Here is a 19,427-nt window from a genome sequence, read left to right as displayed (position 1 = left end):
TCATATAGTTGAACTTTTTGAAATCAAAATAAGCGTACTTGCCAAAGCTCATATAATCAGATCTTGGGCATATACAGGCACACATTAATATGTTACCAAAAAGAAATGTATTTTCACACTCACAGTAGCAATGAATTAGATGTAGGATTTTAGAGAAGTGATCTGTTATCAAGCAGTTTCCTGCATATGTGCTCAGTCAGGTATCACACTCTTAAAATGGCACAGCTGTTCTGACGCTGCAAGGATGCCTGAATAAAAAATAGTTTTCTTCCATATGCTGTTACTCCTCTGTATTCACAGGTGATCTTTTCTTACATCCTTTTGCAGAAAGTAACAGAGTATACACACTTAGCGTTGACTCTTTTTCCATTCACACTCCCATAAAGCATTATATATTGTAGTATAAACTTCACACACACATAAATGATTGCAGAATGGGGTCTCTTATAATCATAGTCCATTTAGAAATCCTTACACCTTTTCACTTTACTTCCTCAGTATCTGTTTCCTATTTTATCACAACTCTCGGATCCAGGTGCTTTCATGAACGTTTCCTTCTTCTGTTTAGAAACATTATTATATTATCCAATAATTTCCTATTTGAAGGGAAAGGAACAGCCTTTCAATAAATTAAGAAAATAAACAAAGATGCCAACATTTGTTAAAGCAGGAACAGTAAAGGTTTATTCCTCGGTGTTTTCTTTTGTTGTCTTATCATTCCACAACAGATGTGGAAAGGTTTGACCACTTAAAATTTGTTTGCAAGCATCCTAGATGCTTTGAATTTTCAAAGTTCAACAGGAGCAAGTGTAAATTATGCTAGGATGTAGTTAAAAGCAGAAGTAGAATATGTCATCTCTCAGACATAAAACTAATGGAAGACTTGATTCTCCTCTCAAATATTTCCAATTTTACCCTTCCATTTGGCGAAAACCCCAGGGCTCTAGCACATTGTAAAGTTTGCTATTGCAGAACAAATGCAGACTTGACATCATTGACAGTTTTCACCTTTTTAATAAAAGACATCATAAAACTTTCAATGTTACTCCATTTTTATTGAGGAAAATATAACATCTAAAAAATCCTCCTTGAATAAGAAATACTTTCAAACACAAATTAAGAAAAAAATCTCTTAAACTTCATATTTCTTACAGTGAGGGCAGATCTTGCATAAAACACATTCTTAGAGATTTACAAAAGCAGTGTGATGTGACAGTTCACAAACAAAAGTTTTCAAGTCTTATCTTTGTCCTTTGTGGTGTTCATTAAAGAAAAACTCACCAAAAAAAAAAAAAAAAAATCTTTCTTTCAACCCACCATGGTTCAACAAAGGGCCCATGATAAAGTGCTCAGTAGCATGACTGGCAGTGTAGGATACAAGCTTGGACTTTCTCTGCTCCAGTGTATTTTCATGATTCTTGAGGTATGTCCTACCTGAAAAAAGACTCCAGTTTCTTTCCTCTACATTTGCCCCTTTGGTCTCCTGAAGTTACTCTAGAAGCTTGATTTTTTTTTCCCCAAAAATATTATTTAGTTATGCAAATATGTTTTCTGGTTTTCTTCTACAACTGTAGCTTGGGTTAAAACATGCACATATTCTTCACCTGTATTTTTGAAGAACTGAGGTACATTATGAAGATTTGCTGTACAATGCTGGTTCTAAAAAACACGGGAAGAACAAATATTCAGAGTGTACATGATTAAGGAGGTATTTTTACAATGAAGTCATTGTAGGCCTGACAGTTGGTACCAGTGAAAAACAGCTGGGCTAAGAGTATCTTCTTGTTATTCCATTTAAAACTGAAAACAGCAAGAGGTGAGGCATTCCTCAGCTTTCCGATGTTTCTCGAAATGACAGTGTGAGAGTTCAAGATTACCTTTTCATCACAGTTGTAAATGAAATCTATAAGCAAATGAACAATGCAGGGGGGAAAAAAAGCTATTAACTTTTTTGTCAAGAAAGAAAAGAAATTAATAAGGAATTAAAGTAAATCAGAGAAAAGAAAGATTTAGAAATGGAGGCCAAAATGCAAGCTTTTCCTGTGAAACATCTTAAACGCCCCCCATCATAAATCCCATCATTTCAGTAATTAGAAAACACGTAGGCAAACTTTTAGAAAAATACACTGACACTCAGCTCTGCTGTGATGCACCCCTTAGAAATCAATAGCCCAACTTCTCAGTAAGTCAGACTGCCTAGATCCCCCAGAGGTTAAAGCCCTGAAAGCACTGTATGATTTAAAGTCCAGTCTTTAGAAAAGACTATGCTGTTGAAGATTAGTTTCAGACGTTAATTTCTGCCACTGATAAGAAAGCTATAACTGCCATTTCCAAATTCTTCAAGTTTTCAAGTCCTGAAAAATCTGAACTGTTTGTTCCCTTGATGTCAGGGAGCACCCTGTGCCCAAGTCCAGCTGTTTTCATGGAATAATGTAAGAAACATATCTTTGAATATATTCCTTCCGGAATAATGGCTTTGCAATGTTTTGTTTCCAGAACAACAGCAATAAAGGACTTCATTACATACTTCAGCTCCTAAATATTAAAATAACAAGCGCCATGAGGAAAGTACACACAGGTCTTTGCCTATTTTTGTTAAGCACACAAAATCCATACTATTTGTGTGGGTTTAAGGACATAATGTAATCATTGGTCAACATGACCTAGATTAAGAAAATTAGTAAACCAGTTCTAATCTTGGGTAAAGAGTTTTTGCTAAGATTTTTGTTTTGTTTTTATTACAACCACGAAGGGAAAGAGCCAAATACCTAGATGGTCTTGTTCTCACCTAATAAGCAGAGCATTATCAAGGGCATGCTTTGATCCACCAACCAAATCAGGTATCTTTAAACAATTGTTAAAATAATACATTCAAAGTTCTCCTCTCCACCCAGTAAAAATACCGTAAGTATTAGGTACTCAGCATTCACATCCAACCCTTCAAATATTACATGCATATCTAATCAAGCAAAACACAATACCAAAATATTAAATAGGTGGCATTAACTTGATCAGAATGGCTCACACATCAAGAATGATTATAATAGTAGGATGTTATATGGGGTGGCTGTAAGGAAACAAATAAAAAACTAAACTCTAGTGTGGTGAAAGCTCATCTTTGGATTGCCTGTTTGCTTTTCTTCTCTTTTTGCCATGTTTTCTTAAGCCTTCACAACTTTATAATATCATTAGAATTTCTAAATCACAATATGTAGGATCCCAAATTAATATCAAAGCCAATCAGATGGGGGAAGGATACAATATATAACTAAAGCTAGCAGATCTATGGTGACACCAAGAATGAATATATCAAAATATATCCAAATGCATAAAGAGTGATTACACTCTTGAAAGCAAATGTACAAGTCAAGTACAACCACCTACTCATCACTAGTAGTCCAATTTCTCACAGACATTACAGCAGAGGTAGGTACTGGGGAATGACTTGAGGGAGTAAATAATGACTTTGTAAGAGTCATACAGAAGTTTCCGTATATCCAAGTGGTGTGAAAATACAAAATTTGTTAGCTGTTAACAAATGCTACTTTTCTGGCTGAGAAACAAAAACCCCCAAAGATTAACTGCTTTACTGATTATCAGTTTGCAGCAAGTAAATGAGAACGTTCCAAGTCCAATCCACTAGTACATGACTCTCAATATTAGTTACTACAAAAGCCTCAGTGATGCCTCTGCAACACCTTTACAACAACTGAAATTAAACATGTATTCACTCACTTCTTGCAATACTTGTCCAAGTGTCTCCCGGCTGTGAATGCGCTTCCTGTTGAAAACCAAAACCACACTTATCTCTGCACAAAGCATTGGGGGATCTTGTAAACAGCAATCATTTATCCCACTTCAAAAGGAGAAGATTGTTATGCCAGGCTTTGTTCCACACTCCACATGATGCAATTTTACAGACTCTTAATGCAATCTTTTGGAATCTATAAATTCTGATTAAGACCTGTTATTATTCTAATCAGGAGAAACTACCTGCAATAAGGCTTGCAACAGATTGCAGCTTCTCAAAAAAACAACCCTGCTTTTTAATAAGCTTAGTAAAATTTCAGCATAAATCCTAATATCTGGACATAGCTGATACTCAGTTGCTGTAGTGCCACCTTCTGCAGCACTGGACATCTGTTATTCAGTAACTGACACAAGAAGATTACAAATATTTTTTTTTCCCCACTCATTCTTCCAACATAGTCAAAGTGGTAAGCAGTACTTGCAAAAATAACAGCAAAACAAAGACTTTAAAAAAAAAAAAGACGATTTTCTATCGAGAGTGAGAACATGTCGCTACAGTTATTGTTTCCAAACATCCTGTAATACATGCACTAAGAATACTAGAAATGCAAACAGAAGGCAACATATCTTTACCTGTCTATTTTGGTTGCTATGACTACTGTAAAATTGCCTTCCGTATTGGGCAAGTACGTAGAAGGTATAATTACATAACTTCCTGCAGGGAGTCTGCAAAGTTGGCTTACTTCCTGCGAATAGCAATGAGGTACACAGCTAACCAGTGGCTCCAAATGTAGAAAAGAGGAAGTATGGGGTTTCCAGCTGCTGTTAGGCACCTGCAAAATGGAATGAAAACATGCCTATCTTTTCATATACTTCAGGCCTCACAATGTTAAATTCCTGGTATACCATAGTATGGTACGTTCCATATCTATTCCACTCCAAATACTCACTCTTCTCTACAGAGCTATATGAGAGGGATGGGAAGGCTTCCAGAAGACGCAGATGGCAGTATCAAGTACAGATAAATCATTCCTACCATGTCTGTAGACAGTTTATACAAGCCAATACCCACATAGCTCAAAACCTTTTTCTATTGTCTAACCTCACTTTTCCTCGCTGCAGCCTAATGCACTAGTTTCACCTCACGGATATGGTGAACAACTGTGTCTTTCCTCTTTCTAGTGGCCTTTCCTGTACTAAAAATTCATATTAGACTTCTCAGTCTCCTATAGGCATGAAAAATGCCATTCTTTCGATCTTTTTTCACATATTGTATATTTAAAGCTATACAATCACTCCTAATGCTCAACTCCAGACCCTCCATTTAAGCAACACCTTTTTGAAGCATGTTTTCAAAAATAAAGCTGGCTTTCCCTGCAAAATAGCCACCTAACCAGAAGCTTCCCATTCTACATTTATGCAGTTGATCACTGGCACATACATATGTAGAACCTGTGTTTGTCCAGACCAAATCCTATCCTGTTTTGTTTCAGATCATCTGTTCAACATACCAGTCCTTTCGAATTCTAATCTTGTCTGCAGATCCAACACCGCTTGCCAACAGACATGTAAATAATTACTAGAGATGAAGACAGTAAGTTTTCATGATCCATTACCAAAAAGTCTGGTCCTCAGTCACTAAGACACTGAGAATTCTTTGCAAATCCTCAGAAGAGTTCATCATTTCTAGAACTAATTTAAAACGTTGGAAGGATACAGTGGAACCAATTACCTGGTTACTATGCTACCCATGGTGTTCCCTGTCTTTCACAGGCATTACTTTGCAGCACCAGCCTGTGTTTCTCCTAGAAGCAGCACATCCCTTGCCAAGGGCAAGGAGCACTGAACTAACGGACAGGCTTACCTTCACACTTGGCAAATGAGCAACCAAACTGACCAGAAGTCTTACCTGGAAAATATGGAAACCTATTGGACGACACTTGCTATCTTGGCAGTGCTGACGGAGGGTAACTTTCACACTGCTTTTTCCTGGTCCTGCAGGAATGGAGAGGGGAAAGCAGGGATTGATATGGAAGGAGGGGAAGTTCCTGCTACCTCCAGCACTTTGCCCATTTTTCCAGCATCCATGCAGCTGCACTGTCTCCCATTCACCTGCTGGGAGTTCTTCACAGAGGGCAGCATCTGCAGGTGGTGGTTTTAGCTCACTAGCAAATGTAAGAGAGAAAATAAACTAAATGTATAAAATCTGTATGATTTCACAAACCTAGAACACCAGCTCACAAAAATGAACTAGTATTACATAAACTTACATAAATAAAACTCCTCCAAAATTTCAGCACAAAGAAAAAGAGAATTGTACAACTCTAAGTCCTTAGGTAATTCACAGAACTCCACAAGAACAACATAGCGTATACAAACCATGTACTAAAACCAGATGGATTTTTGTATGTTCATGAAGTAATGCAGCTTACACATTTTTCTTCAATAGTCTTGTGCTATTTGTCCTATTTGAAAGTGATACAACTGACAGCAACTTGTGGAGTACACATGAGCACCTTAGTAAGTCCAAAGCACACATTTTTATATTCATTATGTCTTTAATCAGAGGAAACTACTATTTTACCTCTGACTATCACTGTAACATTAATCTGTATTTCGATCCTAGCTCAACACTACTTTTCATAGTCATATGAACAATTTGGTATCATTTCAGTTGTGCAGCATTTGAAATCGTATTTCAACATAACATTTGTCCTTATTTCCAATTTTCCAGTTGAGAACACAATAACAGCTGTTATGTTATTCTGTGATTGTCCATTCTAGACACATATCCAGGATGGCACCTCTGTTTCAGTCTGAGGAAGCGTAATACTTAACAGCAATACTAGAAATTTTAGCCCATCATTGAAAGCGCAATACGCTGTACAGAAGTATGTCCAGAAACCAAATAATGTTGCTGATAGGAAGTACACAACTTGCATCCATACAGCAAAATTAGCCTCACAGTTTTGCAGACCTTTATTCAGTCTAAAACTTAATGCCATCTTGCTTCCAAATTCTGCAGAGTAAATGATTAATGCATATTCTGGCTTTGTAGTGTGATTTGCCAGCTTCTCTCCAAGAAGATGACTTGATAGTGTACTACCAGCAAATAAAAAAAATTGAACAGCTTTTAAACACGTTGCCAACAGTACCATTTTGCCTCTGCATATAGCTTACCTGGCACAAGCTGTTAGACAACCTCAGATTTTTTCAGGTTTATTGGAAGAAGGTACAACTTTGCTGACTCCACACAAATACTCATCATCGTGTCTTCTTAAGTATTTATTTCAAGGCTATGGTCACCAACACAGAATTGCTCACAAATAATTTACTTTAAAGTGTTCAGATAGCTATGTAGTCTGCTACAGTTAAAAAAAATCAAGTCATCAGAAGCTACTGGACTGACATTCCTGATATTTTCTGTTGGATAAGCAAGGATTGTCAAACAGAAAGAAAAGATTGTTCCGAGTCTATTATAAAAGTCTATTTTGTGTCACAAGTTACGAGCAAAGATTAGCTACAACACAATATGCAGTGATCCTTCCAAGAATTTTATCATAATGCTGGTAAACTTCTTGAGGCCTTCACAATTAAGAAGTTCAGCTGTTGAATGCTTTAATTCAAAAAAGAATTCTTTGTTCAGCTAAAGAAGACAGCATAAACATCAGTGCTATTTTCCACACCTGTCCTGAAAAGATAAGCTGTGAGCATTATGTTATCCGAGTCCACTGCTGACACTCCATTTGCATTTGAAGCTGTATTGCTCCCTAATAACAATGTTATATGTCAGGCAATCTGTTAGTATGTGTGTTCCAGCACACATGATAAATTACTGCTCTCCTTTTCTGTCCCTGGTTGCAATAATAACAGCTGCTTTTAACTTCTGCGGTACACCTTCATTTTTTCCATACGTCAAGGAAGAACTTCTACGGACTGAGAAACATGTTCTGCAGAAACCTATCCAGTTCTTTTACAAAACACACACTTTCTCAAAACACTAGGCTGCAGTTTAGAGTCAAGATGCTAGTCATCTGACTACTTCTGACTGGTATTTTAATAAGAGGTAGTAGCAGCTAAAAAACCAAGGAGGTAGAACACTACTTACATGAATTCAAAGACAAAACAATGCGTTACCTGGTACTCTGCACAACCCTTCACAACATTTTGAACATTTACACTTAGTGTTATACTTCATATATTCGTGTATGTCAACGACAAGCAGACATTTTCTGTTTTGTTCTAAACCTACCTGAGAGAGATCCTTCCTGTTGAAAATACACGAAGCAAGAAATTGCCTACTGCATCTTTCAGAAAAGTGCTGGGAACAACAAGATAAAACCCAGGCGAAAGGTCACAGCATACATGTACTTCTCTGTCATAGGAATGGCAGACGGTACCTACAACTGGAGGAGCAGAGAGGGTCTTTGGAAGGTTAAATCGTTTCTTCTCCACCTAGAATAGATGCATAATGATGTGTGGTGTTTTAGGAAAAATGAGGAGTCTTTAATAAAACTAAAAATGATCAAATATTGTTTAAAACATTTTTAAATATGCATACATTTACAAAAGGAAACAAGTAAGGAGGAGAGTGTCAGCAGATAAGCTGAACATTGAAGAGGAGTAGGAAGAGTTAATATTCAGGAGGAGTAAATTGAGGAATAGTCATGAAATAATCAGCCCGAAATGTCATGCACTAGTTTGGAACAGTCCCACAAGTTCTGCTACTTGGCATTCAATGATAAGAAGAAAGTACTCGTCTACTAATAGTTTGTACAGATAGTAACTGCATTGTGAGATAAACAGGATCATTCATGAAATAATCAGCCCGAAATGTCATGCACTAGTTTGGAACAGTCCCACAAGTTCTGCTACTTGGCATTCAATGATAAGAAGAAAGTACTCGTCTACTAATAGTTTGTACAGATAGTAACTGCATTGTGAGATAAACAGGATCATTCTAACGTAAATCAGAGATGTAAAATGTGTGAACAGTTGCATCATATCACTACTGTAGGAAATGAATGATTTCACTCAGATGTTTCAGTAATGCTTTAAAACTTCTATTTGCAAAAAGGAAAATGTCACTGCTGTATTACCTTCCAGACATGCAATCCCACAGCCTGATAATTCTTCCCCTGTATGCCTTCAGTCAAAGACAGATTTTCCTCTGCTAAGTGAGTCAGATTTTGAATTCTTCCGGCCCAGTCAGCACTGTATTTCCTATGTTTCTGCAGCAGAGCAATGCACACCTCACTCTTTTCACAGACTCTCAGCCAGAACTTAGGGTTGGTAGGGAAGCTGCTGTTGTTACGGCAGCCACCTGCAGACTGGCCTCTCACCCAGGATCCAAAAAGATTCTGCGAGTGATAGAGCACTTTCTCTAATAAAATAAGAAAAACATGGTGCAGGTTTCAGATACCAGAGACTACTTAATTTTATACAACAGATATAGGGCAGAGATCCCCCAGCCCAAGAAAACATGCTGTCATAGCCCTGACACTTTCTCCAAGCAGATATTCATGACCAAGATTTTGAGAGGCATGAAAATGAATGTCACAACTGGTAATGGCAGATTGATGACATGCTTTTTACAACAAGACTTTGTTTCTAGAAATCCAAAGTTTATCTCCCATAAAGAAAAAGAAATCACAAGGTTGTCCAGAACAGCAGCCTTCTAGATAGAGAACACCGATCTCCCAACTAACTAGCAAGTAACTAGATCTGAGAGAAATATCACACTCCTCTAAAGGTCTTCAATTTCCTCTTGCCCCTCTACTCTTCCCAGTAGAGACAGAAAAATAGCCGATGGGTCTAAAGGAGAGGCAAAGACCGAGAAAGAGAATTTACTATCTAGTTGCATCCGTTTGCAATTCAGATCAGTCTTTCCCACTGACATAACGTTATTTGTACGAGAAAGACTTTTTCTCATACCACACCTGTATAGAGGCTCTGAAGGTGTCCTTCCTCATTGACTGGAAAGCCCATTGTAATCTCATCAAATTCCCTGAAAAATTCCTCTTCATCAACCCAGAATTCTCCCTCTTGGATCTGTGAGAGCAGTTCCGAGGCAACTACTGCATCTAGCTGGCTCCATCCTTGACCACTGCACATAAGACAAAAGTCAATATTTAGTCCTTTGCCCAATAAAGTTCCATAACAATGTTCTATCAAATATCCTACAGAGCAGGACAATAAGAAGGGGTTTTTTCATTTTATTGTCAAATACTTGCATTGAATATTTCTGTATACCATTGCTAGTCACTGAGAGGGATAATAGCAAGTATGAATCACAACATAACAAAGAAAACTTAGAAACAGCCTAACACTAGATAGGATACAGCAGCATACTTTTAGATGAAATAGCTACTTTGCTTACAACAGGCAGTACAGTCCCAAGTGTGAGAGCAAAATGAAGATTTTAACAGTTGTTAAAAAAGTAAAACAAGCTGCACAGTGACTGTTTTGAAAGAATTTTAATGCTGTATAGTGAATATCAAAAACCACAGTTGGTATGAAGCAGCTGGTTATCCCCGTGAATATGCTGGCTATGTCATGATAAACCAGGAATTTAACACACCTCATTATTTAGGGCCCATTAAAACCTAGTACTTTCAACATTTTTGATTGTTTCACTAACAACAAAGAACAGTTCTGCACTTGAATAAAACAGGACCCTAAGGCCACCCAGTGAAATGCTATCTTGCAACTACGTGGAAACTTAACTGATTGGCAGAGAAGCTACAAGAGATCAAGTGTATAACTAAAACTCTGCCAAAAGCAAAAAAGTCAACTTAAGTTTCAATTAATGTGATTAAGCCATCTTTTTAACTCAGAGGAAAAAAACTATTTCTCTAAAATGTTTATTAACAGGATCATATGGTTACCATATTTTAATGCTGAAAGCTTGCTCCTTGGGTCAAGAATTGCATGTTCTTTTGTACAGTCTAAATATGGTAAAGCTTTTCAAAATATGCTAGTAGGGTCTGCCCTTTCATTCTCGTTATTTTGCTATATGAACTGCTAAATGTATTTCTGCATTTCCTTTAAAACAGATCTCTTCTTTATAGCTACTTGATTCCAGCTTCTCCTACTGATATTAATCTACAGAAATGAGAGCGCAGAAGCAAAAAACATAAGTAGGCTTCCTTCTGCTGTATTTTACTCCTTTGCTTGTCTTCTGCAACTGAGACAAGATCAAATGAGAAGAGCCAAGTAAAGCCAAGTGACAACTTACAAGTCACAAACATCTTCTGAGCAAAGATACTTAGATTAATTGCAGAACAAAAAAAAAAAAAAAGCACGACAAAAATTAGAGACAGAAAATAAACCAACATCTTATCTCTACAGATATGATGCTTTGATAAACAAACAAAAAAATATTTGTTATTAAAAAAATTTAGATTACCAGAACTAATAGATCAAAATGACTAGCCTTAGAACTGACAAGCTACGTGAACTAATGAACTCTCTAAAGGGTTGCATACAAACTGAAGTCTCTCTCCTCTGCTATAGCCTATTAGCAATATTTGCCTTTGCAATACATAGATATGCTTTGTGCTTCGGAACTTCCACAAATGATTTTCCAAATGAAAATAAACCTACTCACCCCTCACACCAGGGACCTCTCCAGCACCGCCTCCCCCATGGATTTCGTATTCGTAGTAGGAAGATTTCCTTGCCTGACACTTCAGACAGATTCAACATGTCTATCACAATAAACGCATGAAATTCTCCTAATTCACTTGCACCTGAATAGGAAAAAAAAGCCCAAAAGCATTTGATAGTAAACATTTGAAACATTTGAAAGAACCTGCTCCATATTTTACAATGAATGATATTAAACTATCCTATGAAAGAAGGCAATTTTGAGATAAAAGGAAATTGTTTTTAAATCAGTATAAAAACAGCATTAAAAAACCCCAAACAGTTCATTTTAGTGTGACTACAAAGAAATAAACTAAATTAAAATTTTGAAGCATATTAACTCACTACTTGATCTCAAACATCTACAAATTCTCAGTGCTGAAATTCATTGGGGTTTTCAAGGTTGTTTTTTTAGGTGTTTTTTTGGTGGGCAGGGGGTATGCATTTGTTTTTGAGAACTGACCATATTAGCACCTAATATAAAAAGCACTCCTCAAAAGCACCCTCCAACCTGAACTCAACAACATCCTTAAATCTTTATTTATCCAAGATTCTATAAAATCACACCATGAAACTCGTACGGTACTAGAATCAGCACCATATATTTGCTGGCTGCCTTATGCTCTGAACTCTGTTAAACAGAGACATTTACTTTAAAAGTGTCTAGAATTTTACTATTACCTTGTCTGGAATTGAGGACTGAGCAGCTTATTACACACTGTTCCTTCAGATTCATTAATCTTCTAAACACTGCTTTCTCCAAAACCATGCCAGTCTTCTCTTTCTCCATGTTTCTTCCAGGGCCTTTCAGGGTCCATCTTTCAGCAATTCCTCCAGTCAGATCAACCAAAGCATCTGCAACCTGTCCTGCCCACAACTGTTCATAAGATCCATGCACTCTATTAAAAAAAAAAAGAAAAAAGAAAAAAAGAAAAAAGTTTCTACAAACAGCAGAACTCAAGAAACATGGTTCTTATGTGCTTTCAACGCCACCCTGTATCACAATCATGACTATACCCTACCTCATACCCCCAAGTAGGCAAAAGAAAGCACATTTTTATTCATACAGAATACAACATCGAAGAATATGTAAGCCATCAGACATTCCACTCTTTGATGGGAACTTTATTACAATTCATTCCATCCTATATAGAAACCGCTCTAGTCTAGTACTAGTCATTTGTACCTTATTCTCCGTGCACTACATCATCTTTCGTGATACACTAACTGCATTCTGTATAAATAAATAACATTTCTTCCTCTTCTTCAATTATTCTTTGTTCACTCTGCACAAACAACCAGAGTAGCAGTGCCTTCAACAACTTAAAGAAATCAAGAGACTACCCAACCTGATGCAGCGGATGCAAAAGAAATCAAGACTATAATAGAATGATAAGACAAGATAGAACGGTAAGCCTCTACAGAAAAAAAAGAATATTACCTTTCAAACCTACAGAGAAGCTTTAACATGCCATTGCTGCTTCACAACTTCTGCTCAATGTATCTACAGCTGAATTACTTCATACTTAAAAGTATTTTTCTGCCCTCTGCTGGCAACTACGCAATCTTTCGTCCAAGTTCTTTTGGACATTTGATGTCTATTTTACCAGCGCACTTTACCTCCAAACTGTTTTGTCCATCTGGACAGCATTTTGATGGATGTGTCACAAAACACAAAATAGCTGCATTTTCAAACACATTAACAATGTGACTGTTTCTTCTCAAATAATAAACTATCAAATTAAGCAAAAGCAGCAGTGAAACTCACACAGCCAAAGCCTCAACTACCATAAACTTACATAATGTTGTTGCTTTCCATGGAAATATTTGCACGCTTTCTGCTTTTCATTGAGCCCTCAGCTGCCCTCAAATGCTGCACTAGTAAAATATTTCACTTTAATAAATTAGATGACCAATGGACAGTGACTTAATGAACACCATTTGAATCCTGATAGTTCATTGCAGTTCTTACTTTTCATCATAATTCTCTCCCTAAGACTATCTTACCTCATATGCAACTAGAAACACATCTTCTAGATCTAAAGTTTAAAGAGCAACTTCTGTGGAAGTCAGTATGGGAAAGCTAGCAGCTGTTGTACTTTATATTGAATAATACACAGATCTATGCCCAAAGCAGTCAGATAAAATAAGTAAGCAAAAGGTATACAAGTATTGTACCTCCCTTTACTTCCCTCAATAACAGTGTTCACATACTTTGCATAAGCTTTTTCCAACAGCGGAAGCCAAAACAAATCCTCCGTCTGACACTGGGAAAAGCAGAGTTTACCACCAAGGCAAGGCAAACGATCGTCGATGGTCACTTCCACCCAGTGTCCAAACTGCCAGACTCGACAAGTGAAACAGCCTTGATACGACTCATCCGTCCAGCTGGGCTGACCTGGAGGGATTACCTACATGACAAAAGACAAAGTCAAGATAAATAATGATTTTTTTTTTTTTAAACAAAATCAGTTTAAAATATGCTGAATATTAACTGTTTATAATAATCACAGAAAAAAAAAAATCACAACAAAACCAGTAAAACTAAGCGTAACAAAACTGATACTCAGTTTTAAGGCCTGGGATTCAAGAGCAATATACAAATGTAAATTAGGTGAAGAAAGCTTCTGAAATATGAAAGAAGAAACTTCTCTATACCTTATTCAGTAGGTATTTACTCTTCTGCAAAGCTACACAGGCACACAGGAACCAACAATCTCCCAAAATTCCTTGTTTCACTTGCACATCCTGTGGATTGTTTGAAAATAACCGAGGAGTAGAACAAATGTCCTAAAATCAAAAGAAGGGGAGTCAAAGCCAAATCCTGCATGACAGTCTAAGGAAGTCTGTGTTTCAAGGAACCGGAGGGCTCCAGAGACCTCTCACAAAATAAGGGAATTTTTACCTCTAGAACATTTCCTCTTCAGACACAGCCTAAGCAAGCAATAACAAATTACTGCCTTGTGGCTATTTTGCAGGTACTTTATATGAAGTAAATCTAGTTCCCACGTGGATTTTGGTATACAAACGTCACCATCAGGTGCAACCTTAGCAGAGGCACCATAGTGAAAGACAACATAATTCATCAGTTCCTTGCTAGACACGTGATCAAGTGTGATAGAACTGACACCATTCACATTGCACTGTACACCCCAAGTTATAAAAATCTCCAAATTAGTATAAGAGAAAAACCTTCCCTAGGGCAAATAAAATAGAGTGATTAGTAGCAAAAGAGGGAATTTCCAATGTAAAGTCCTGAACACTTAATCAGATCTGAAAGTGAGTTTTAAAAATGGTTCTTCTCTCACCTGTAAACACTGCAAGAGATGGAAATTAACTGATCAGCCCTCAGTATGAATCAAGGTGTGAGATACAAAAGCAGAAAGTTGCATGCTGGGCTCTATGAAGTCATTTGTTTGCCAATTCTATCTGATAATCAATCGCTCTACCACTGTTCTACAGCCATCCCCAGATGCAGGGGAGAAAAACAATACCACTAGAAGACAACATACTTTTTTCTCCATTACATTTTTATAGCCTTTTTTCCCCTCTCCACACAAAGGCAGTATCATAAATACTTCACTTTAAATGAATGTACTGCAGAAATGCATTCTAAGCTTTTTAGCTCTCATGTGGCTTGCTCTGAAACCCAGCTGTAATTTTAAAAGCAATACAAGTCATACAAGTTATGATCTTAAAAAAGTTTTCTTTCTTGTTATCAAAGAAATCAACAATTGCCAAAAAAAAGCAATATGCTTCTGAAAACTCTAAAATGCATTTATTTGTTTTCAAGAGTTATGGAAGACTTGAAAAATTTGAGAACAACATAAATGCTATTTTTTAACTTGGTATGTATATTATTTGCATAATGGAATATATATATATGATAAAATATCTTAATTTCTACTAGTGCCAAAAAATTCAAAAGTTCTACATCAAGATTTAAATCAAACCTACAAACGAGCACCCAGACTTAAAAACTAACATATTGTTAACCCTGACATACATTGATTTTAGCACTTCTATATTTTTAAATGATAAAAACACCCAGAAACAGTCATTCAATGCTAAAAACCATTTACTACCTTAAAGTCCAGTTCTGCTAAAATCATAGGCTTTTGTATCTTAAAACTCACCTTAGGTCTCAACCAAGATATCTCGCCTCTGAATTGAGCAAGTGGGGTACAATAATCAAAAAATATAGAGGTATCACTAGCTGGAAACGTGGGGTCTGTGTAAAGGTCTCTTTTGACAGTTAATTGCTTTCTCTCTCCCAGCATTTTCAACACAGTCCTAAGTAGCTTTGCCGGCTATTTCCACGACTTTATACTATCAAGCACCAACCTAGAATATAAACGAGCATTACTTGGGAACTGTAACTGAGAAACAAATAAGCAAGACAGATTTATGTAGAACAGAAAGCCTCTCACTCTTTCCACAGAGCACCTTGAACCACGCCATTGCTGGCTTCTTTCAGCACCTGATACCACCCTAGAGAGTCCCCGCTCTGCTGGAAAAGAGAAAGGGGGTGTCAGAGGGTCCTGGGTGCTGTCCCTCAGCACAGCAGCCCCAAAAGGAGACCTACGCCCAGGAGCCCACTTAGAGCCCCTCCCAGAAGGACCCCGCCACCAACACCCCTTTCCTCACAACCGGCCCCAACAAGGCCCCCTCCGCACACACCTCCTCATACCCACGAGCCCCCCCTCACCCGACAGCCTTCGCCACAACGTGCCTCAACCAGGCCACCTCCACAGACGCCCTCCCCCAGCTCCGCCATCTCCTCACCGCGGGGCACGCCCCGCCGCCATGCCCGGTGCGGCCGTTACCGCGGCAACGCCGGACACTCTCCCACCGCCCCTCAGCCTCTTATCCAGCCCAGAGCTAACGGATTGGGCCGCCGGCCAATGAGGCGGCGGCGGGAGGGCACGTGATGCACGCCCCACCAATGGGACGCCGCCGCGGCGTGCGGAGCCGGGGACGGGTCCCAGCGTGCCCCGCGACGGGCGGGCCCAGCCCGCGGCCGCAGCGGCCCCGGCGCTGAGGGGAGCCGGGTCCCCGGGGCAGCCCGGGGTTGTCGAGGCCAGGCGGTATGCCGTGCTCGGGAATGCCTGGAGGAAACTGGTAATTCTCCTCTCGTCAGAGCGGGAGGAGGAAGGCTTAATGGTCACCTGAACAGCTCTTAAGAGGCCGAAGAAAACAAAACCAAACTGTTATTTTCATGAAGGTTATGACAGAGAAACTGCCAGAGAAATTGTTGACCCTCACAAAGTGGTTTGCGGAGATAATGACAAAGATAACATTTTCAGAGAGTTTATCACAGAATAATTGTCCAAGGGTGAACTGACAAAGGAAATCCATCGCTTCTCATACCTTGATAGCTGTGGCTGCCTAGTGAAATAGGAAAGAAAAAATACATTTAAAAATACCAACTTGCTATAAATGAAGAACAACAATGACAAAGGAAAGAAATGCAGAAATACAGGGCCCATTGCAGGCTGTCCTTCAGTAAATCACTGCCAGTTCCAAGGTCTTCGGGCTGGGTCAAGGCATACTGAAGCAGGCTGCTTTCTTTTTCGTATTTGGGCCTTTTATGTTAGTGTTTCTCAAGAAGTTTAAGTGTGGTCAAGTAAGCAGGCTGCTGAGCCAGCATAAGAGGACATGATGTTTACCAAAAAAGCGGTTTTTCACACTCACCTATAATGATGGGTTTGAGTCTAAAAGGATTGTATCACCTGGTCCTTGGGTAGAGAGGTGGTCTTATCCACAGGGAGCACTGGTCTGATTTGTTTCTGTCAGAAACGAATGCAGAAATCCTCCGCCTTAGCAGACTGGAAATACTCACAGGTAACTGCAGTAGCTGTCCAGCCACTGACTGATCCAGAACCATGTTCTCTGCCCCTTGCTTACGCCCGTTGTACAGAGACAAGGTTTCTCCACTGCATACAGCAAATTTAATCAACAAGACTTTTCACGTTCCAGTTTTGATCCTTTTGGGAGCAAAGGAAACACTGCCATCAGTAAGAATAAGGACCCCTCTTGTCTATGGCTCAGGCAAGAGAGCTGCAGCTGCACAGGCTGCAAGTGAGCTGACACAGGAGAGGTCTGTTGGGGGAGGGGGAAGAGAGAAGAAAAAAAAAAAAAAAAAAAAAAAAGACCTCTGTCTCAGAACAGTGAGGCTGTCATCTGTGTGATTTCACCCTTGCTGCTTTCTTTAGGAAACAGCGATCACAGATCACAACTACATAAGTTCCATTAAAGGGCAGATTCTAGAAAGCAGTATGAATGTTGAGCTCAAACTGTAAATATAGTAGATGGGACCTGGAACAATGAACTAGTTAAACACATAACTTTATTTATGATGCTATTAGAAGAAGGAAAGAGGTGGATATTGTCTTGGTCTCTTAAGATACCTGACATGGTTTCCTTGCCCCACTTCAAAGTTGGAAATGGGCAAATTCATCCATTACGCAGCTGGCAATGTTAGGGTTTTGGTGGCTTTTTTTTTTTTTTTTTTGCTATTAACCCCAAACTCTTTGGAACAAAAGCAGCAGAGAATTTGTTGCCTCTTGGTAATCCTGCTGGATTAAAATATTCCTGAAGACAGAAACATAGGTCTGTTTAGACAGTAAGTCTTGAAGAAAGTATTTTAAGACAAAATGACACTTGCTTTTTTTGTCAATCTGTTCTCGGTACACTTTACACAGGTGCTTCGTGTTTCCTTGTAAAAGAGGAAAGCAGACACCAAGAGGCTGAGTCCCGTTGCTATGGAAATTTAAAGTGTTAAAAGGGGCTTGCATCCAGTTAAATAGCCATCTCATTTCCATGTGAATTAAGACTATCCTTTGACAGAGTAGTATTTGATAATTTCATGATCATTTTCCAGTTTTGGGGTTTCATCAACCTCATGTTCACTTTTGTTTCCAACTGCAGAGGGTTCAAGGACAGGGGGATTGGTAAAAGTGATCCAAGCAACGATGGCCGGGTCCAACGTGTGTGTGTGTTTGTTTCTGCAAACTAACACACAGAAGTTGTTCAAATAGCACAGGGGAGCTCTTCCAATTCTTCGGATCCTGATAGCAAGCTTAGGAAGGGGCAGGTTTAGTCCCTGCAATACCACTGGGCTGACAGTGGGCAGAGCTGTGTCAGAGGAGTAGCACAGAATGCCATTTTGCTTAAGGGAGATTTTGGAAGAAGTATCTGGGGTTTATGCTCAGAAGAGCATGGTATGGAAGAAGTCTCTGATGGTTTTCATCAGCCAGCCACAAGGAGCCTGGTATCGCAGTGCTCTCTTCAGCTACTGCTTAGACAGACTCAGTCTTCTTCCAGAAAGACGGAGTGGCTTGGCCTGAGGGAGACTCCCTTTGCTAGATAAAGATCTCCCTCATTACCTCAGGCACATCCGGAGGTAGAGCACAGCTCCAAGCCTCCATGCTGGCTACCACAGCACCCAAGAACAAGGTGGTACAAGACACCAAAATTAAAATAATGCACAAAGCTGATGCTTCCCTAGGTCATACACAGAATGTCAAACAGTTATTATGACTTAATCCTGGTGACACTTTTTGCCAAATCACAAGAGCATGAAGAACACCCCATCTCCCATCCTTTCCTATCACCTCCCACTCTTCCTTAAGACCCTGCATCTCACTAAGTATGCTTTTGGAAAAGATTTGAATGCTGTGCAAAAACCCATTAATGCCATTTCTTAAATTTTAAAGAGAGACTTGTCTCTAGTATATTAGAACATCAAAGGTGTAAGACCTGAGTTTTCCAGTGCAGGAGGTGCATGCACATAGGGGAGGAGTGAGGGGAGGTGTTCACACAGGCTCAATCATTTACAGCAACCAGCTATTCTCCCTCTGTATAGAGTGAAAAGTCAACTCCAGAGTACGGAATAGCTTTTCTCTACACCCCTTTATCTATAAAAGAAAAGGTTGCTATGTCCACATAAGACATCATCTAACTGGTGCCCAAATTACTATTTTAATTAATGAAAGAACAGGATAAATCCACAATAAAAGAATTCTTTT

General features: G+C 38.8%; 1 protein-coding gene across 1 annotated transcript; it reads right to left on the bottom strand.

The window, feature by feature from the left end:
• Nucleotides 1-1,430: 1,430 nt before the first annotated feature.
• On the bottom strand, nucleotides 1,431-15,910 carry CAPN10 (calpain 10). The gene is made up of 14 exons (XM_009485441.2): nucleotides 15,828-15,910; nucleotides 15,534-15,741; nucleotides 14,056-14,187; nucleotides 13,612-13,808; nucleotides 12,079-12,296; nucleotides 11,360-11,501; nucleotides 9,690-9,856; nucleotides 8,850-9,133; nucleotides 8,003-8,205; nucleotides 5,660-5,915; nucleotides 4,384-4,583; nucleotides 3,736-3,781; nucleotides 1,878-1,903; nucleotides 1,431-1,434 (listed from the first exon to the last, which is right to left on the bottom strand). The coding sequence occupies exons 2-14, from the start codon at nucleotides 15,675-15,677 to the stop codon at nucleotides 1,431-1,433; spliced, it is 2,019 nt and encodes a 672-aa protein (XP_009483716.1). The 5' UTR covers nucleotides 15,678-15,741; nucleotides 15,828-15,910.
• Between the last annotated feature and the right edge of the window lie 3,517 nt (nucleotides 15,911-19,427).

Source organism: Pelecanus crispus, chromosome 9 (genome assembly GCF_030463565.1).
Source record: "Pelecanus crispus isolate bPelCri1 chromosome 9, bPelCri1.pri, whole genome shotgun sequence".
Lineage (NCBI taxonomy): Eukaryota > Metazoa > Chordata > Aves > Pelecaniformes > Pelecanidae > Pelecanus > Pelecanus crispus.
Note: the sequence above shows the minus strand (reverse complement) of the source record. Positions and strands in the feature narration are given on the sequence as shown.

Coding starts and splice junctions, on each gene's coding strand:
- CAPN10 (XM_009485441.2), bottom strand. CDS start 15,677: ATGCTGGGAGAGAGAAAGCAATTAACTGTCAAAAGAGACCTTTACACA. Junction 14,188..15,533: donor TATCTTGGTTGAGACCTAAG/GTGAGTTTTAAG, acceptor TTTTGATTTTAG/GACATTTGTTCTACTCCTCG. Junction 1,904..3,735: donor TTGGACAAGTATTGCAAGAA/GTGAGTGAATAC, acceptor ATTTGCTTATAG/ATTTCATTTACAACTGTGAT.